The 21,467-nt window shown below is 45.3% G+C and overlaps 2 protein-coding genes across 4 annotated transcripts in view; one reads left to right on the plus strand and one right to left on the minus strand.

The window, feature by feature from the left end:
* Positions 1–21,467, minus strand: part of NAV2 (neuron navigator 2) — a 780,691-nt gene that overhangs the window by 391,717 nt on the left and 367,507 nt on the right. For 2 of the 3 annotated variants that reach the window (XM_032166417.2, XM_058424471.1), the window contains exon 1: positions 12,238–12,504. The exons of the other annotated variant lie outside the window; for it this stretch is intronic. In XM_032166417.2, the coding sequence (XP_032022308.1) occupies positions 12,238–12,504 (267 nt within the window). Of the gene's footprint in view, positions 1–12,237; positions 12,505–21,467 lie in introns of those variants that run through there. 3 annotated transcript variants of the gene reach the window in all.
* On the plus strand, positions 12,745–15,261 carry LOC116476434 (uncharacterized). The gene has a single exon (XM_032166420.2). It carries the CDS (start codon positions 12,745–12,747, stop codon positions 13,615–13,617), a length of 873 nt encoding a protein of 290 aa, XP_032022311.1. The 3' UTR covers positions 13,618–15,261.

Raw genomic sequence — 21,467 nt, forward strand, 5'->3', positions numbered from 1 at the left:
AAATAATCTAGACTGTTAGGGAAGAGATATTTTTAAACCACTGAAGGGATTTTTCCTTTCCCATTTCTTTTATTGATATATCTCCTCTCCTTCCAGTTCTAAAATAAGCACCCTGTCTGCCCTTATGCTAATCCAAAGGCAACACACTGCAGAACGGCGAGGGCCTCGGCAGAGCCAGGCAGAGGTCAATTAGAAGCCACCAGACCTGGGGAATGCACCAAGGCAGCCCAGCCAGCCTGGCCTCGCCCATGGCCTGCTTCCTCCCAATCCAGGTGACAAGACACTCTTAAAAACAGCAATGGAATGTAGCGAGAGTTGGTATTTGCAAATGACAAATTTCTGACTGAATTCCAGTTCTTTGGAATGGAAAACTAGCAGGTCCTATTACAAAATGTACCAACAGTTCATGCCTAATACATGGGTGTGGGCAATTCATCTACTTCAAATCTAAATGTGGCTAAAAATATGACAAAGCTGGCATATTTTTAGCCAGGTAAACATTTCTAGAGACTAGGTCACATTTATTCCGGTTTCTGCTCTGCAATCCAGAGAAGGAATGATTCCAAATGAGTGAGAGGCAAGGACCAAAGAGGAAAGCCATGGAGTCCACCAGGCATTCGGGATTCCTGGTGACCATCTCTAGTTTAGGAGTACTGTCCAGGATATTGTGTCCTTCTCCATTAGAGAGGGAACACTTTTGAAAGACTAGGGCCCCATGTTACTTTAGACGGCAAGTCTTTGCTGGGTTTTATGACCTCTCACTTGCTGGGGGATCTTAAACAAGTTGCTTTCCCTTTCTGTGTCCTCAGTTGCATGTGTCTCTCTTCCCCACCCTCAACTAGACTTAGGTTTAGTGGGCAGCAGCATTGAGGGAGGACCATGCTGTAGGGAAGGAGGCAAGGTCTGCAGTCACTGCCTGAGATTCAGACCTGGCGCCTCCACTCACTGGGTGTGTGACCTTGGGCAAGTTGCTTATGCTTTACCCGCTCCAGTTCATCTGTACAATGGAAACAATCACAAAAGTATCCACCTCAGTGGTTACTGCTTTTGTGACAATTAAATGGGAAAATCCACATAAAATACTTAGAATATCAAGCACATAGTAAGTGCTCAGTAAATAACAGTGCTCTACCTCACACTTTTACATACATGAACTGCTTTAGCTTGCACAATGTGTTGAAATTCTACAACCACCCAGGGAAATTGAGGCTTGACAGGGCAGATCTGTACAAGCTGCAGTTCAACAACTATTTCTTAAGTGCCTACTGTGCCCCAGGCCTCGCCCTAGCATTAGGAAGGTGAGATTCCTGGTAAATAAATGGGGAAGTAGGAACTTAACCCAGGTCTCTCTGGCTTCCAGCTAGCAAGGGTCTAAGAGGCTGTGTAGAAAGAACATGGACTTGAAATTAGACAGCCCCAGTACTGGCTCCATGTGGTCTTGGTCAAGTTACTGACCTCCTCTGAGCCTCATACATAGAATGGGGATGAAATGTCCCCAGTCCCCTTGTGAGACTTAAAAGGGATAATGTATGTAAAGTGTCTGGACTATGGGAGGTGGTCAGTGGTGGCCTATTGCCACACTTATACCATCCGCAAAGAGGCCCTATTTTTCTGATCCTTTGAGCCAAGTGCAGAAGCTTCCTAATATGAAGCAATTAAGAACACTCATTCTGGGCCAGGTGTGGTGGCTCACACCTGTAATGCCAGCTACTTGGGAGGCTGAGGCAGGAAGATCCCTTGAGCCCAGGAGTTTGTGGCTCTGGTCAGCTATGGTCACGCCACTCCAGCCTAGGTGACAGAGAGACACCCAGTCTCTTAAAAAAAGATACTCATTTTAACTACTTGGTAGAAGGAGGGGAAAAAATATATAGCATAGGGCTGGTTCCAATCTTTAAGCTATCAGGCCTTTCAGAGCAGAAAATCTGATTACTAACTGAGATGAAAATACTTGCCCAGAGACAGAAGGCTTGGGTTCTGGTTTTTGCTCTGCCTTTGGAGCTGGGTGACTGGAGGCAAGTCACACCCCTCTCTGGGTTATGGTTTCTTCATCTGTACAATGGAGCTATGGGAACAGATGGCCTCACAGGTCTCCTCTGGCTCAGATGTCCTAAGTCTCTGGTACTTAAAGGCACAGATCACTAAGCAGATACCCCAAGTAAGCCAGGTTATTCTAAATCTGGTTTTGTCACCTAAATGGAGGATTTTTCCTTCAAGGCTTGTCTTCTAACGATCAAAGCTTGCACACCGGAAGGTCTGACAGCTCTGGAACACTTGTGGCCCACACATTTTGAAGTAAACATGCGTCACTCCCAGGTCTGAAAAGAATCAAAGCAAATCAGCATGAAATGGGGACTGTCGGCAGAGCTGCAGCCAGCATGTGGCAGGAGGACAGGAACAAGGTCCTGCCAGCTGTTAGGCACATGGACCCTGCTGGGCCGGCAGCACGGGGGTCACCTGGGGGACAGCAGCCACAGCAGTAGGACAAGGAGATCCTGCCCAGATTGCAGCAGGATGTGGGCAAAGGCCAAATAGGGCTCCTCATCCTATAAACACAGAGCCTCTGGCAACAAGCTGGCACAGGCACAGAAGGCCCCAACGAGGGGGAAGCAGTAAGAAGGGCCGAGACCCGGGAAGCAGGGAGCAGGCTCCGAGCAGAGGAGGGTCTGGAGGTTTGATTATCTAAAGCAGTAGCTCATATGGGACTCAGGCCTCCTTCAATTACTGGCAAAAGAAGGCAGTGGTTAAAAGCACAGATTTGGGAATCAGAAAGACCTCAGTTCAAATCCTGCCACTGTCTATACCAGCTGTGTGACCCAAAAAAGTCCCAGAACTCCTCTAAGGCTAGTCTTCTCACTGACTCCTATTTTTCTTCCTACTGGTAAAGTAAGTTCAATAATATCAGCTCAGAAAGTTCGTCTGAGGATTAAATGAGATTATGTAAGGAAATGGCACATAAATGGTTGCTGTGATCATCGTTCCTGGAAACTCTGTCCTATCCTAGGCTTTTCTAAACCTTCTCCTTTTCCTAACCAACCAAAACCCCCTCAGAACCCTTCTCAGGTCCTCCATCCAAGGTAGGGGCAGTTGGGGGTGGGGGGCAGGAATCTGCCCAAACTTGCCAAAGCCCATGGTGTTCTCTCCCTCTCAACCCCTCCAGTCTGCTGCAGTGCCATTATCACATCCTGACAGCTCTTCTTCCATCGCAGCAGCCAGAGAGTTTGGATATCAAAAACAGCCTTGTGCAAAGGAATCTGCCTCCGCCCTCTACTCAGCCAGACCAGGCAAGTTTCCCTAAGACCTGGTGTTGGAGAGCTTTGACGCTGGCTCCAGACAGTGTTCAGGTTGCCCATTCTGTGTCTCTGTCTCCTACACTTGGCCACCCATCATCACATGACCCTTCTCAGTTCACGTCCTAAGAGGGAGTTCTGCAAGATCCATCTACAGCTCGAGTTCAATATCTATTTACTACTGTTTTCCAATGCTTTCTTTTATCTCCCCGTACCTTTCTTTTCTTCTGCAAACATTAACTAAAAACCTATTATGTGCCAGCAGGAATCAGGATCCTGTGCCAGCAGGAATCAGGAGAGACACAGCCCTGACCTCATGGAAGTCATGGTCCAGCAAAATAAGCAATCACAGTCCAAGCTGAGGGGCTAATGGCCAGGCTATGGAACATGTAGAAGAGACATTGTATCAGGGCCACGGTGGTGGCAGAAGGCTTCCTGGAGGAGGTAACACTAAACCTGATTTTGTATGGGTAAAGAGTGGGAGGATTCAGTTGGGCAAAAGAGAAAAGCTTGCTTCCAATCATACTCCTTACCTTCTCAGTGCCTAGACCAGTAGGGCTCAGTCAGAGGTTTTAAATTTTTTTAAAAAATTACTTCATTTAAAAAATTTATTTTGTATTTGCAACCTTGGAAACACCTTAGATTTTTACAAAAGATTACCAAATGAAACTGGATCTTGTGATTTATTTCCACAAAATGTCAGCAACCATTCTCATGAAAGAACAAGGAATTAAGCCAAAGTTTTCACACTATACCAGAAAGAAGATAAAGAGTCCAGAACCTAAACCTCATGAAACAAATTTGGCCAGGCTATTGTGAGTACACACACACACACACACACACTCCTATTTCATTTATGTTCTCATAAATATCAAGGGCATCGGTGACAAATACTATTCAGGCAGGACTTTGTTTTGTTTCCCAAAGTTTTGTTTTTAAAAATTTCAAACCTACAGAAAAGTTGAAAGACGTGAACATATATCTTTGCCTAGATTCACCAGTTGTTAACATTTTGCATTTTCTTTCTTCTTCTTTCTGCAGATATTCTCACCTTATTTTTCCTAATTGAGAGTTACTTACTGACATCAAGATACTTCCCTTCTAATATTTCAGCATATAGCTCCCAAGAAAAAGGACATTTCCTTACATAACCCCAATACTATTAAAATGGATAGAATAATACTATCTAATATGCAATCTACAATCAAATATCTCCAATTTTCTCCCAAATGACCTTTACAGCATTTATGGTTTTACTCATCCAGGATCTACTCAAGAATCTCTCATCGGATTTGGTTGTCATAGCTTTGGTACTCTTTTCTAGAAGAGTCCTTCACCTGCTTTAAAACTTTTTTATGTCTTTCATGACACTGACACTTTTGAAGATCCCTAGCCTGTTGTCTTAAATAATGATTCATAATCTAAACTTATCTGATTGCTTCCTCATACCAACAAGTGATTTTGAATCAAACTTCTCATTTTCTCCTTCCTCCGTCTAGAATCAGCCCAGCCAGTTAACACTCAACAATGATATTTAGTGGGCCTTGAGGCCTCAGAGGACTTGAAATTTTAAACATCCCAAAAAGGTTCAACAAATACGATTAAGCAACTAATATTTATTTAACATTGAAAGAGTATTTTCAATATTTCCAAACTGTAGGGCAGGGGGAGGAGTCAAATGGCATATGTATTATCAAGCTAAAGGAAATTTGAAAGTGATTTACTTAGACTCAGTAGTAACAACATTTTTTCAGATATTTTTTCAAAGTGCTTTCACACTTGCTATTTAAGAAGGTTGACTTCAAAGGTCAAACAGATAAGCATTCAAATATTTGGGTCTACCTACCAGCTGTGCTCCTTGGAAAAGTAGCTTCACCTCTGTCAGCCCTGGTTTCCTCAAGGGCTACCTAAAGTGTAAGATGCTTAAACAGGTGCCTTGTTCACAATAATTACCTGTGTTAATCTTCACAGTAACTTCAAAGAAGGTACAGTAGGTACTATCCTCTCCATTTTATAGGTGAGGTTACCGAAGCTCAGAAAGAAAATGTGATTTGTTGAAGGTCATGTAGCAAGGTGACTAAAGAGACAGAATTAGAACCAAAGTTGCTAAGTCCTAGAGTGGTCATTTCCAGTTCTCTTCAGGAAGTAACATCTACCTCATGGGATGTTGTGAGGATTAAATGAATGATACATGTCTGGTGCTATGCATTATGCTGATACAGAGGCTGTCCTCAATCGATATCCATGACTAGCATTATAATTATTTTTAAAGTGTCACATTGCCATGAGTAGCTAATTTTGTTCAAAGGCTTCCAAAGACCGCTGAAAGTAGGATCACAATTATCTTGACTAAAACCCCATTTCTACCCTATCCTCTGTCCCACCAAGATGAATGGAGGGATTGGAATAACCCAAAATTCACTGAAGGTGTTGAGGTTTCACTTGGAAGAAGAGGCAAAATATTCTGAGGCTGGGGGCCCATTGTTTGCAAAACACAAGAGAGGATCTGTATTCCCTGGGAAAGGGGGCACTAAGCCATGAGTCATTCTCTGGTTCTGTGTGGGCGAATGGGGGTTCCTGCAAAAAGCTTTGTGTCATCCACTATTGTCTTGTGTAGATTAAAGCACAAAAAGCCTAGCTAAGTTTTGTTCCCAAAATCACATGGCCCATTCTGCCCAAGCCATTCTAGGAATACATTGTCCATCTCTTTGAAAAATGTGACCAAGAGACAGAATAGCCATTGAATTTGGCCCGTGGTTACTGGTAAAGCACCACTGGGCAGCTGGCCATGCCTTGGGGCACCTTAATGGCCAACTGATCACAAGGTCCAGCTCTCATTACAACCATGCCTGCTGGGAGAAAAAAACGGCTTTCCTTCTGCCCTCAGAACAATAAGGAACCATTAAGAAGCCCAGTCAATGAGAATGTTGCATTCTTGGTCCTGTCCTGGGCTAGGCCCTCAGATTGGCCGACTCCACTCAACCACCTCTACAGTGCCAGTTCAGACTGGTTGTACAAAGGAAGCTTCCCACAAGTTTGGTTTGTAGCAGATCCCTCAGCTTGGTTACTGTTATAAAGACAGCATGTCTGGGACCAACCTATGAAGGTTTCAGTTAACAACTCGAGATATGACTTCTTTGGATGACGTTGTTCTTAATTTACCCATTCATCTAACCAAAGCCCTGCTATGCTCTCCACTTTCATGGTGCAAGCCGTCTGTCTTTTCATGTAATCAGCTGTGTACTTGGGAGGCAGAGAGGTAGCGTGGAAAGAACGTGAGCTTGGAATGAGGCAGACATAGTTTCCAAACTTGGATCTGACCTTAGGTAACAAAAATAGGCAATACTATATATTCCCAGCTTAGTATGTGCCATACACTGTGTTCAGGAACCTATCTGTAATATCTCACTGAACCCTCACCCCCAACCTATAAGCATCACCATTTCTGCTTCAAAGATGACAAAACTGAAGTTTAGGGATGTTCTATAATTTGCCCAAAGCCTAGATGCAAACTCTGACCTCTCAATAAAGTTGAATTTACCACATAAAACTGCCTCCAAGTGATAACCTCCCTTGGCCTCTGCTTCCTCACACAACATGCATAGACCATTTTCCATTTTATCCAGCTTCTTGTGCCTCACATTAAATAATATCTATATAAAGAGCTCTGCAGACTACCTGGCACATAGCAGATGCTCCATAAATGTTCCCTTCCCTGCTGCTGAGGCAGATTCTGAGAACTAAGAATTTCTGACCTTAAGCCAAAATCTCGCTGGGTGGTTTGACTTTTTCAGAATGGTTCCAAGAGTTTCACTGGGGCCTCATGAAAACACCTCTCTGAAGGCTACATCCCTTATATCTTATAAGTAAATAATGTGGGACCCAGATTTGGTGCTTCAGATCTTGGTCACAGAGGAAGACAAAATGAGAAATGGAAAGCAAACCTAGCTATTCTGAAAGCTAGAATTTGGGCCGTAACTCCTCCAGCCTCCCCTTTGATGTGTGTGTATGCTTATATGTGCTCAATACTTTAAGCTGTTCCATGTGTATATATTTGTGTATGTGTGTGTGTATATATGCATATATACACATATCCAGAAGTAGATGTATTTATATACAGATATATACACATGTAATATTACCCTGAATAAGCCACCAGTACCACCCTTAAAGTGTCTTTAGAAAATTAACCCATGGAGTAAGCAATAATATGTGAGCCATAAACATTCTTGCATGTTGGCAGATAACCATGCTATACATTCCCCTCCAAGAACTGAGAAGGAGAAGAAAGGGAGTAACACAATAGCAGAAAAATGCACTAATCAAATCCATAATCAACTTTGATGATGGAGCAAGGATTCTAATCAAAACACAATGGAGCAAAGTTGCCACAGGTTGTAAAGCTGGGAGCTGCGCTCTCTTCCCAGGGGCCTCCTCTACGCTTTCTTTTTCAACATCTAAAACACCCACAGAGAATTTCAATCACTTCTAATTACTTTTTTAAAAAAACTAGGTGCAACTCGAACACCAGCTCCTAAAAACAGGAAATATCAAAATATTTTATATATGTATATATTTTTTTCTTTTTTTCCTTGCAACTGCTTCTTAAAAATAGGCTAACGTCTCCTCAAATAGCTCAGGCATGTTCCTTATCTGAAGGTCAGCCAGAGAGAGTTTCTGAACAAACACAGAGCATGTCTTTAAAACAACTCTCTGCACATGGTCCTAATTTATTCACATGTTAACAGAGCAGATGCTATAAATGTTCAGACTTGGGGGAAGGCACAGGTATCTCAGTCCCAGGAAGGTAATTCAGGGGAGGTGTGCTGCTGCTGCAGAACACAGTTTCCTCCACCGGGAGGGGTAGGGGGCAGGGGAGAACCAGCTGTAGGTTTATGGGAGAGACTCAAGGTAAGGGGCCTGGAGGAAGGGTGGGTGACAGTAAGGCTGTACCTAACAGCTACTTGCTGGCTAAGTTAGGTCTTTTCACACTTGATGGAGATGAAGAGCAGGTTTAGGGGCAATGTGATGTCACATGGCTGAAGAGAGTTGCTGCATAATAAAACAAGGTGTCAGAATAGCCTCCTTTCCCCTGTAACTACCACATTGAATATTCTGAACCCCAAGCTAATAATAATAATCACCATCATTTCCCAATGATCTGTTATGAATCTGAATCAGGTCCTTAATGGACACCCTTTCCAGATCTTCTCACAACTACCCTGCACATTCAGAATGATGGTCCACCAGGAAGCCAACATGCAAATCCAATCCTTTGGCTGCAAAACCTTTGTTCTTTCTCTTCATCACCTTTTGAAAAGGAAGATGCCAGATCTGGAGCAATGACTTGTTGCATGAAGCAACATCAACTGCTCAGTACCACTGCATGACCTTGCTCTTCATTCTCCACTATCACACTCATTCTGACTTCCTCTCCTCCCCACCAGTCACTCCTTCCCATCTCCAAAATTCAGCTCATCTTCTGTCTCCTCCAGAGGCTCTCTGGACTTCTCCAGCCATCCTTTGAGTACCTTGGATACCCAGCCCCAAGCATGCCTCTGAGGCCTCCCTGTGTTGTGCCCTGTTGCCCTGTGTACATCAGTTATGCCTCCCAACTAGATTATAAAATCCCCAAGGCCCAGGCCATGTCCTGTTTGCCTCGTAGATCTGCCAGAGCATGATGGAAAAAGACAGCAATGAAGAGTGGGAAGACCGCAGGCCTCGAAGCCAGACCAACATTGCTGGACTCCCTGCCCTGCCACCCTGGATGACCCAGAGCAAGTGGCTGTACCTTGCTAAGCCTCATCTAGCTCAGTGGTTACAGCAGTGGTCTTATAAGTCAGGGCCTGCAAGTTCTAAGACAGTCTCTGTGGTTCTCCCTGTACAATATCATGGTTAAAGGCATGGGATCTAGTTCCAGACTGGCCAAGTTCTAATTCTACCTCTGCTACTCACAAAGTTACCAAACTGGTCTTTGCCTCAGTTTTCATACGTGTAAAATGGGGATAATAACATTTATCTCATTTGATTGTGAGAAGAATAAAATTAGTTTTTAATGTAAAGTCCTTAGCACAATTCCTGGCACATAGGAAGTGATATATAAGGATTTGGCCATTATTAGCATTGTTATTATTGTTACTATATTGTTATTGTCATAGAAAATGGATGTATCAGACCTGATTTAAGTGTTTCTGTAAAGATGAAATGAGATTATATGTAAAGAGCCTCACCCATCAGGCACTCAGAAAGTGGACATGCCCTTCCCTCATCTTCCCATTCTGCCTGGTACTGTACTAGAAAGGTGATAGATGTTCTACAAATCCTTGGAACAGATTGATACCTTTCCAGCATCTTGAGAGAATAAGCCATATCTTTTCTCATTTAGGGGCTATTAATCTTGATTCAGCATGCCCTATCTCTTAGGTTAGCAATATAAATAGCTACTTTTATTAAGTGTTCCTTATTTGCCAGACACTGCACTGAACACTTTACGTTATTTTTCTTAATGCTCACAATTCTAGTGGTTGTTCATGCTCATTTTTTAATAGATGAGAACACTAAAGCCCAAAGAAGTTAATCAAGGTGGTCACCTAGCTAGTATATGACAGACACAAGACACCAGCGATACCCATCTGACTTTAAAACCTGTGTTATCAGCCACTACACAACCCAACCTCCTGCCAAAAATCCCCTGACTAAGAGGGGAGTCAGAGACCCCAAGAGAGCATTTGCCATTTAATTCATTGTTTCCCGAGTATCTTCTAATAATATATACCAGATTTGGGACCTGGAAACTACCACATGGCCAGTCAGACACAGTCCTCATGCCATAACCAAGAGACTCTTTTGGAGGGGGAATGGGTACCATATCAGGCAGACAGTGGGAGAAGCCCTGGCAAAGAAGGTAAAATCCCATTGGCCAAAATCACTTTGATGTCAGCTATGCAGACAGGGATCTGCCACAGGGAAGACCCCCCAGAACCCCTGGGCAGTGGCAAAGGAGGGCAGGCAGGTAAAAATCAGGGTAGTGCACTGGAAGTGGCCAATTTCCTTAGCAGTCCATCCAAACTGTGCTCACCATCAGTACACAAGAGCCCATTGAGAGGCAGAGAAGTGAAATGGGGGGATTATTGACCAAGGGCAAAAGAGGGAAGCAAAGTCTTGAGGGAAGTGGACTGTTCCAGCTCCTGAGGGAGAAGCTGAAGAACATTTTTTTTTTTCACGGAGAGGGTGATGAATCACCTTTCCAGAGCCTATGCACTGCCAGTCCTCTGACAATGTTTGTTAAATGAAGGGTCAAACGGGCAAAGGAAGAACAGCTGCCTGGATATGAACAATCCCAGCATGGACTTTCCCTCTCATTCCTCGGGTGCTCCTCATCAGGCTCGAGGGTATGTGTCACCTCTAGTCCCGAGTCACTGTACTGACCTCCCACCGACTGCCCACTACACCTCATAAACCCCACCTCCATGGATGAAGGGAAATCCCATGCAGAAGTGTACCCTGGTGCTCACCCCCATTGCAGAGCCCACTGGACAAATCCTGTACCTAACAACAGAAGAAGAGCAGAGCACAAAACCCTCACAAAGGCAGGCCCTCGGAGCACTGGAGGAAATCTTGCCTTCCTCCCACACACCATCACTCAAACCTGTCAGCTTCCAAAAATGTTTAGCAAGTGCAGCAGCAAGGGGCATGCTTATCAGCCTGGTGTGGGAGCTTAATCTGCTTTGAGGGCCTTCTCCAGCCCAGAGTTCCAAAAGTCTGCTTACAATTAGCTTCAGCTCCAGTTCGCGCATCAGAAAGCCTAGGAATGTGTTGAGCTCTAGCCTCTGATCAGAGAAAGCTCCAGGAGAAGGTGGAGACGGTGTCAGCAGGGAAGTATGTGCCAAAAAGGTCAGCTGGTCTGTTGCCATTTTCCTGACACCAGCCCCAAACCACCTCCCCTCTGGCTTCCCGCCTCTCCTAACCGGACAGTCACATCCGTCAGGTCGGCCTGTCCCCAAAAGTCCCTGCTGACTGACTGCCAAGAAAATATAGCCCCCTCCTACCAGAAGAAGGGGGAAATGGAGCGGGGAGGACCAAGAGAAACTGATTGGCCCTTGCTAATTTCTGTAAAAGAGATTGCACGGCCAGGGCTTGTCACCCAGCCGAATTAAGTGATGCAGGCTCTGTCTGGAAAGGTAGGAGTCACCAATTCTCTTCAAGCCATCTCCCATCCCCACTCCCCGTCACTCGGGCTACCAACACCAGGATCTACCACCCAGGAAGGAGGGGCTTAGCTTCGGCCGCCATTCTGAGGCAGCCACCTCCACCCCCACCCCCACCGCAACAGCCAGCCAAGGCGCTAGGAGTCTCCAGCTGCCGGCCTTGGCTGGTGCACTAGTACCGCAGTCCCAGCACCTTGCCCGGAATCCCTTCACCCCGCAGGATGGGGCAGGGACAGGTCATCTTCAAGCCAAGGGGAGAGAAGGTTCACTGCCACCCGCGACCCCCTTTTCTTCCTGGATCTTACAGCCAGGCTAGTGGGCGTCGAACCCAGTGGGGCCTCAGATCATTCCCTGTCCGGAACAGAATCTCTGCGGAACCGCCAGACAGACACACAGCTGCTGCTGCGGATACTGGCTTCTTAGGGCCAAGACCTCAATATGCAGGACCTCACATTTCCAGCGATGCACACGTTTTTTGAGAACATCCCGACCTTTCCTCCTCCCCAGGAAGATGCTGCAGACATGCCCGCCATCCCAGGTCTCGAAGAGCTCTTTAGGCAAACCTCTGGCACCCGGGCCACACCCACTGGCCGGCCCACTCTCCTCGCGCATCCCCCAACCTGCCGACCTTAGGGGAATGGTTCCCGTCCCTGACCACATGGTAGCCCTTTCTCCCACACTATCCCGAAAGAACTATTCATCCATCCTCCCAGAACAGTACCCCGGCAAACGGCACCTCTCACCTGGGTATCGAACCCGTTTTCCACCGAGCCGCTCTTCCGCAGCGGGAGCCCCTCCCCCGCTGGCTCCTGCAGCCCCTGTAGCACCTGCGATTTCAGGGGGATCTGGCTGGGATAGGTGGTCTTGCTCACCTCCACCTTGCTTCCCAACTTCAGGTAGCAGGGCTGGGGGCCGGCCCGGGCCGGGGGCACGTGCAGTATGGGCGCGGCGCTGTGCACGGGTTTGGGCAGTCCCGACTTCATTTTGGAGGCGACCAGGATGGCCGGCATCTTCTCCCGGGGCTTGGGCTTTCCCAGCACGTCCCTGGCAGCGGCGGCGGGGGCGACCGCTAAAGGCAGCGCGGGTAGCAGAGCAGGCGCCGGGCCTTAGCCCACTAGGCGCCCACCACCAGCGGCTAAAAAAAAAACCCCAGGTCGGGGAACTCGAAGCAATCGGGCGAGCGCGCCTTTGGGGTGCCGGGATGGGAATGGGGGACTGGCCACGGCGCTCAGCGGGTCCCACCTGGACGGATGCTGCAGCCGGGTCTCACACCTCTCCTGGGTGGCCTTTCAAGAGCTCTGGGCGCTCAAGGGCTGCCGCCTCTTGCAAATTTCCTCCTGGGAAACAGAGGCTTGGACGCCCATATTAACTTGTCACTGCATCTCCGAAGTGAGGAGGCCCCTTTGGAAGAGACAGAGGCGGCGACGACCCACGAGTCCCGTTCCGGAGGCTACGGGTGTGAGCCGGCGGGAGAAAGAGGGAGCAGCCAAGGAAGGAAAGGAGAGAGCAGCGAAGGAAGGAGAGAAGGGCGCAAGGGTCCCAAGACGTCTCCACCCAGAGGCAGCTGCCGCCCTGCTCGCGAGCACCGCAGTGTCACCCGCGACGCAGCAGAGGCTCGGCGAGAACCCCCGAAAGGTCTCTCTTGGGGTAACAGTCACCGCTGCCCAGAAGGCCCCCGGACTGAGAGCACCTTAGCGCCTGCGGGTCTGCACACGCTCCGTGCGCTAGAGCGCGGCAAGGCTGTGGCCGCGGGGCGCGGGCGCCGGGACGAGCGGCTGGCGGGCCGGGCAGGGCTGCGCTCGGGAGCGGCCGCCGCGCTTCCCGGGAAGGCTGCGCTGGCTGCGGGGCTCAGCGCAGGGGAGGACAGGCTGCGGCCGGCACTGCTGCGGCGCGCGCTGACAGCCGGGGCCGCCCCGGCGCGCCCATTGGTCCACGGTGCGCCAATCAACGGCCGCGGGTCTCACTGCAAAGAGGGCGTGGCCTCAACTCTGGCCGCCGCGGAAACTCTGGGGCCGCGCTTGGCCGCGAGTACAAAGCGGGCTGGTGGCCGCTCTGCGGCACTGCCCCGGCCGCGCGCCTCCCTAGGGGTCCACACCCCCGCGTCCCTGAAACCCTTCTTTTGAAAAATGCCCTTTCGAGCGCAACCGTCCGCCCCAGAGCCACGCGGGCACGGCTCGAGGGAAGTTTGTTTCCTTTTTCAAATTGCTCCGGTCACCTTAACGGTTTGAGTCTTCCGGAGTCACGCCCGCAGCCTCGCTGCCCCCATCTGGCTTGGGCAGGGCCGAAGCTCGTCTCCCGCGTTAAGAGCGCGCCAGCCATTTCTCTGCCTGCTTTTCCAGGCAGGCCGGGCGGGGGGCCTCCCAACGGCTTCCTCTCCAGTTTTCAAAGGCTGCGCATTTCACTTAACTATTTGAAGTATTTATAGGCAAATACAATACGCAGGGAAGCTTCCCGCCCTGAGACAGCTCCTCCACGCAACCTACCACAGACTCTGTAATTAGAGTGGCCTGAAGAAGCCGGGAGAGGCTCCATGACCCCGGCAGGCTCTGGCCAAACCTTGCTGCGTTTCATGGAGCCCCTCCCTGTCCGCGCCTGGGACGCACTGGCCCCAACAGGTTCCTCGACTCGAATTCGCTGTTTGGGTTGCTCTGTGGTTTCCTCGCTGACTCAAAGTGTCTGAGAATAAGAAGGAAACTGAGAGATGATCAGGCAGGCCAGACTTCGCGATTTGTGAATGAGGAGCCTCCCACCCTGTAGAACTGCTTGGATTAGAATTGGGCAAGTTACTTAAGCTTACATGCATCCTTATAAAGCTTCTGTTTTCACATGTAGTAAGGTGGAGGTTTCACATTTACCTAATGAGCTGTTGTTTGGATTAAATGAGATGGTTGGTGCATGACAGTCATTTAGCACAAGTACCTGGCAATGTAGGAGACCAATAAAAGCTAGGTTTTATTTTCCCTGTTGTTAAATTACTGCTGCTTTCCCCCAAAGTCATCTCTGTTTATAAACTATTTATCTTTCTTCTTTGTTTCCAGGACACTTTGTGCCCACCCTATAGCCTGATCTTCAGTGCTGATAGCATTGATTTAGAATAACTCAGATGCTATTAACTATGTCCCCCTTGAATTCATGTTAAACCCCTAATCCCCAATGTGATGGTATTAGGAGGTGGGGAACTTCAGGAGGTAATAAGGTCAAGACAGTGGAGCCCTCATGATAGGATTAGCACCCTTATTAGAAGAGACAGGAGAGAGATGCTTTCTTTCTGCCTTGTGAGGACGCGGAAGGCAGTCTTCTGTGGACCAGGAAGAGGGCCCTTACCAAGAACCTGATACCGTGTTGGCATCCTAGTCTCAGACTTCCAGCCTCTGGTACTGTAAGAAATAAATGTTTGTTGTTTAAGCCATCCTGTTTATGGTATTTTTGTTATAGTGGCCCAAAGTGACAAAGATCTCAGACCAGAGGAAACATCAAAGTCTTAACCTCTGAAGCATTAAGAAATGAGAAGGCACCTTCTTAGCTATTCTAGGCAGCAACTTTCTACTCTAGTTAGGCTGAAATGCACGGCCCTGTCTATGTCTGTTTCAGCTATCCTCCCCCTCTCTCTGAAATCAAGTCACACGTCATTCATGCTACTTACTTAACACTTTGCCCTTTGCCATCTGATGCCACCTCCCATACTGTTGTCTCCCATTATTTAACCTGTTATTTATTGTTTCATGCATTCATTTTCATCTTAGAGAATAAACATCTTGGAATTAGGAGCTGTGTTTTAACCGTCTTTAGGTCTCAGTATGGAGCATAAAGCTGTGGACAGAATAGCTACCCAAAATTTATATTGAATGATTGAATGATGCTAGCATCGACCCTCAAGAAGGAGAGATGGTCTTTTAGATTTAGGAACGTAAGGACATACGAAATATTATGTTATAAACTTTGGGACTCTTTTGCCTGCCCTGAATTCTAGTTCTGACCAGTGTACCAAGATTTGTGGAAAGATATCACAGTCTTCAGCTTCTAAAGATCAGGGAGATATTCCAAAGTATTCCCATGGCCCTAATGCAGTGGTTCTCAAAGTGTGGTCCCTGGAGCTGCAGGAGCATTACCTGGAAACTTGTTTGAAAACCCCACCCAGACCTATTGAACCAAAAGCTCTGGGGATGGGGCCCAGCAATCTGTGTTTCAATAGTGTTCAACCTAGTGATTATGATGCATACTAAAACTTGAGATCTTCTGCCCTAATGAATATATCATGCATTCAGTGCATCTCCAGAACTTCTTGAACCTTAATATGCCTAAGAATCACTGGGGATCTTGCTAAAATACAGATTCAGATTCAGTTGGTCTAGAATGGGGCTGAGATTCTGCTTTCCGAGTAAGTTCTCATGTCATGCCCATGCTGGTGTTCTAAAGATCACGCTTTGAGTAGCAGAGACAGCAGGAGGATTTCATCTTAAGGACCATCTACTGAAAAGGATCTCAGAGTGCATCTATCTAGTTGGAAATAGCCGCCTGATCACTTGATAATGTCTGCTATGGGTATAGAAATGGAAATAGTGAAATACATATTATATATTTGCCATCTTTGGTTTCCTGTTTAAATTGTATTTACTGCCAAGGTCATTTTGGGGTTCTGAGACCCTCAAATTTGCACAAACATGAAAAACAGTATTTCTTTTAAAGTATTTCTAATGTTCTGGGATTGGTAAACATGAGCATTTCCCTTAACCCTGGGTGTTTTATATAACTAAAGTCTGGTAATTCTTCATTTTTCTTGATGAAAGATCTTTCACTTGAGGACAAGTGAATCTTTTAGTCTGTTTCCAAATTTCTTTCTTTTCCTGCCTCTTCTTCCCTTTAGTAATTCTATTTGCTTTTTCCTGGAGCATTGTTTATCTCCTTTTTTTTTTTTGACCGAGTTTTGCTCTAATTTCCCAGGCTGGAGGCTGAAGTGCAATGGCGCGATCTTGGCTTGCTGCAGCTGGGATTACAGGCACATGCCACCACACCCGGCTAATTTTTGTATTTTTAGTAGAGACGGGGTTTCGTCATATTGGTCAGGCTGGTCTGGAACTCTAGACTTCAAGTGATCCACCCGCCTTGGCCTCCCAAAGATTTATCTCCTTTTATATCTTTTTTTTTTTTTTTTGAGACGGAGTCTCACTCTGCTGCCCAGGCTGGAGTGCAGTGGCACGATCTCGGCTCACTACAAGCTCCGCCTCCTGGGTACACCCCATTCTCCTGCCTCAGCCTCCTGAGTAGCTGGGACTACAGGCACCCACCACCATGCCCAGCTAATTTTTTGTATTTTTAGTAGAGACGGGGTTTCACCATGTTAGCCAGGATGGTCTTGACCTCCTGACCTCGTGATTCGCCCGCCTTGGCCTCCCGAAGTGCTGGAATTACAGGTGTGAGCCACCGCGCCCAGCCCTATCTCCTTTTATATATTTTCTATAAACTTTCATTTTTCTTATTTAAAGCAAAATAATTTATCATACTAACCAGACAAGGGTCGGGGGGGGAAGCTATTTTTTCTCCTAGGATAAATGAGATAATTGTAAGTTTCTTACTTAAATAAGATAATCTCAAATTATAAACATGGCCTATAAGTTTACTCCTTACACATTGATACTGTGTTAACATGAAAAACGTCATTTTAAATCAATGTTTTGCAAGCATTGGAGGCTAACGGAAGTCACTGGTTCAGAGAATGGCAAGCTGCTCTGGAAAGAATATACTATCCAGGTATTAAAATAACTTTTTTTCTTTTCTTTTTTTTTTTTTTTTACTATACGCACTATGGACAAGTATGCCGAGTTGAAATGGCCCACCATTTTAAATTCCAACTTTGACAACCATTATTTATTTTTCTTCTGACTCAGAACTTGCAAAATCACCCAAATGTCAGTGATAGGCCAAATTGAAATGTATTATCAAAGCTCTCAGGACCACTGAATCATCCTGAGAGACTGGATAGTTCCCTGGTTTTAAGAGCCATCCTCAGATCAGGAAGTACCAGCTGCACCCCTCTCCGCTCCTCAACATCAGCCACTTGTGATTAGTTGAGTGTGAATTGGGCTTCAGAGCTGACCTGTGAGTGACCAGTTCCATCAACCCATCCTTCATCTTAGTTAAAGACCCCTGTTGGCCTGACCTCCCAAGAAGACAGTCCAGTGAAAAGCCTGGAACATCTAAGCCCCAGCCTGTCACAAAAAAATGCAGGGATCTTGGGGCGAAAGGTCTACAGCCTTTTGGAGACTCTAGATTATACATGATGAGGGGAAATGTTGCAAAGTTTCTTGAATAATATAAAAAGCAAAATATTTACGAGTTTATTTGGGAGTAAAAAAAATGCACTTTTCCTTAATTTTCTACAAATGGGTTGGCAACTTATGAGACATCTCCGAGATGACACAAAGGCTTACCTTTTAGTAGTGGCTGAGTTGAGAGGTCACCCATCTCATACTGCAGAGAAGTGAGGTAAGAACCTTAAGACATCTCTTTAGAAAGTCTGCTCATCTACTCACCCTATCAGTGACCCACTTCCAATCTCAAACTTTCTTCCAGATGGGTCTGTGTGCAAATCAGTATGCATAATGGTAACCTCTGGGGCTTTTTTTCTGAGAATGAAGGCTGAGGGTTCCCGTACTTGCAGAAGCTAGAGTGTGAGGGGTATGTATGTGTGTATGTGTGTTTTATAGGCATTTGAGTCAATGACCCAGACTAAATGTCAAATAAATATAGTCACGCACTGCATAATGATGTTTTGGTCAATGACTGACTGCATATAATGATGGTGGTCCTGTAAGATTATAAGGAAGCTGAAAAATTACTATTGCCTAGTAACATAGTAGCAGTCACAACATTGTAGTGCAACACATTACTCATGTTAGTGGCCATACTGTGCTGCAAGTTTTATAAAGGTATAGCACACACAACCATGTACAGTGCCTAATACTTTATATAGTTGATGATAAATACTTGATAACAAATTACTATGTTATGGGTTCATGTATTTACTGTACTATTCATTGTTATGTTAGACTGTACTCTTTCTACTTAAAAACATTAACTGTAAAACAGTCTCAGGCAGGTCCTTCAGGAGGTATTCCAGAAGGCATTGTTAGCATAGGAGATGACAGCTCCATATGTGTTTTTGCCCCTGAAGACCTTCCAGAGGGACAATATGTGGAGGTGGAAAACAGTGATATTGGCCCTGTTTAGGCCTAGGCTAATGTGTCTGTTTGTGTCTTCATTTTTAATTTTAAGAAGTTGAAAAAGTTAAAAAAAAACTAATAGAAAAAAGCTTATAAAGATATAAAGAAAATATTCTTGTATAGCTGTACAATGTGTTTTAAGCTAAGTGTTATTTCAAGAGTCAAGAAGTCAAAAAATTTAAAAGTTTATAAAGTAAAAAAGTTACAGTTAACTAAGGTTAACTTATTATTGAAGAAAGAAAAATATTTTTAATAAATTTAGTGTAGCCTAAGTGTACAGTGTTAATAAACTCTGCAGTAGTGCACAGTAATGTCCTAGGCCTTTACATTCTCTCACCACTCACTCACTGACTCACCACCCAGAGCAACTTCCAGTCCTTCAAGTTCCATTCATGGTAAATGCCCTATCCAAGTATACCGTTTAAAAAAATCTTTTGTACTATATGTTTACTGTACCTTTTCTATGTTTAGATACACAAATACCATTGTGTTACAATTGCCTATGGTAATCAGTACATCAACATGCTATAAGGCTTGTAGCCTAGCAGCAATAGGCTATAGAACATAGCCTAAGTGTGTAGTAGGCTATCCCATCTAGGTTTGTGAAAATGTACTCTATGATGTCTGCACGACAACAAAAAAGTCTAAAGACTCGTTTCTCAGAACATATCCCTATTATTAAGCAGTGCATGACTGCAGGTAGCAAACCATTGATTAATCAGTGGCTCAATAATTAATCCAAGGAATAAATTGTTGCAAGCCATCTATGTGCCTGGCTTTGGGCATTATGATGGAGAGCAGATAAGAATAAGTTATTGCTCTCTGTTCTCAAGCTTCAAAGAAGGATGTAGCTGCTGTTTCTCAGCCCGAGGATTGTCCTTTCTCGAAACTGAAAAACAGAAGCAACTCACAATCTAGTAGGGAAACCAAACAGGGAAATAAATGAATGACAAACAATATAACCAATACTCCAATAGAGGCAGCACAAAATATACAATGATAAACCAGGCACAAAGGAGGGTCAACTATTTGTGGGGTTATTAGGTATGTTGATTAATTTAATTTTCTAACAAAAAACCTAAAGTAATAGAAGTTTTTTGCTTTTACCCTTAGTGTTGAAACTCTAAGAGGTATGTTCCACTCTCCTACTTCTATAAGTTAAGTCTAGGAAACATTCCTTTGTTTACATCTTGCCTCATCCCACAAAGGATTAGAGGAAAGCCTATATTCAATAAAACAATGGCTAAATATAATGTAATAGAAGAAAAGGATTCTTATTTAAAACTTAGACTGTGACTACTTTCACTTTCTGTAGGTGGGAGAAGGCTGTGTAAATAAATCATATCAGTGGAAATATAAATCACATATCACTTCCTTCCATATTCAGGCACTAATATCTATTAGTGCCAAGTCTGAGATTTCAAAGTCTGCCAGTTCTAAGCTGCTCAAGAGGTCCTCTGAGTATATGGTCTTAGAGATACATTAGTGAGCATTTGGATATGCGAAGGTCAGCCTAGAGTCCAGGGGTCAAGCTATATTGTCATCTATAATAAGTGAGAAAAAGTCCATTTCCTGGGAGCAGTTCAATATGAAGGGCTCCCAAAAAATGGAGTAGCCAGAGCAGTGTGAAGAGCCTACTGAGGGGGACAAAAAACACAGACAAAAGTGCCAAAGTAAAACCCATTTATTTTCCCAAAATAGCAACACAGCCTGCTATGCTACCAAATACTTGGAGTGACTTGATTTTTCTTTAGGTGGGGGAACATTATTATTTTTTTTTAAAGAGATGAGTTTTGAATTTGGGGTTGTTTTGGCACAGAAGGAAGAGAACAGAGAAAAGAGATAGACAAGAGTGAGATACTAAGTTTAATGGGAGCAGAAATGCAGTCAGGGATGGCCACAAGAATGAAATTGTGCCTCTTCCCCATCACCCTTGCTCCTCATTCAGTGATTTGCAGAATCCTGGACAGACAGGGAATTGGATTTCCTGTTTGATGTGAGATAGAATGACCAGGCAAATTTAATTAAGAATGTCTTCTAACAAGGAGCTGGGACCAGGAAAAATGTAAATAAAAGATAAGTATCAATTATATGTGTGGGCAAAGAGGTCAAATAGGGAGAGGGAAATCAAAACGCCTGGATTCTCCAGTCCAAACAGTTGGCTCTAGCTGGTATTTTGGAGTGAGCACCACCTAGGGCTTTACCTGCAAAGAGTAAAGGTGAGACTGAGATGAGTATGTTCAGATTCTAGGCTGGATCTGACATGCAAGTTTGTTTGTTTGTTTGTCTGCTTGTTATTTTTAATTCTCCACCCACTTTTTCACTATTACAGAAGACTTATTTATTTATTTATTTCTACCAATTGAGGTCTAGTTAATTCAGTTTCAAATTGATATTTAAAAATTATTTCTTTTTTTTTTTTTTTTTTGAGACGGAGTCTTGCTCTGTCGCCCAGGCTGGAGTGCAGTGGCACAATCTCTACTCACAGCAAGCTTCGCCTCCCGGGTTCGCGCCATTCTCCTGCCTCAAGCTCCGCCTCCCAGGTTCACGCCATTCTCCTGCCTCAGCCTCCCGAGTAGCTGGGACTACAGGCGCCCGCCACCACACCCGGCTAATTTTTGTATTTTTAGTAGAGACGGGGTTTCATCCTGTTAGCTAGGATGGTCTCGATCTCCTGACCTCGTGATCCACCCGTCTCGGCCTCCCAAAGTGCTGGGATTACAGGCGTGAGCCACCGCGCCTGGCCTCTATTC

The sequence above is a fragment of the Hylobates moloch genome, unplaced genomic scaffold (genome assembly GCF_009828535.3).
Source record: "Hylobates moloch isolate HMO894 unplaced genomic scaffold, HMol_V3 SCAFFOLD_11, whole genome shotgun sequence".
Lineage (NCBI taxonomy): Eukaryota > Metazoa > Chordata > Mammalia > Primates > Hylobatidae > Hylobates > Hylobates moloch.

Excerpts from the sequence above, each read along its gene's own strand:
- LOC116476434 (XM_032166420.2), top strand. The coding sequence starts at position 12,745 with ATGCTGCAGCCGGGTCTCACACCTCTCCTGGGTGGCCTTTCAAGAGCT.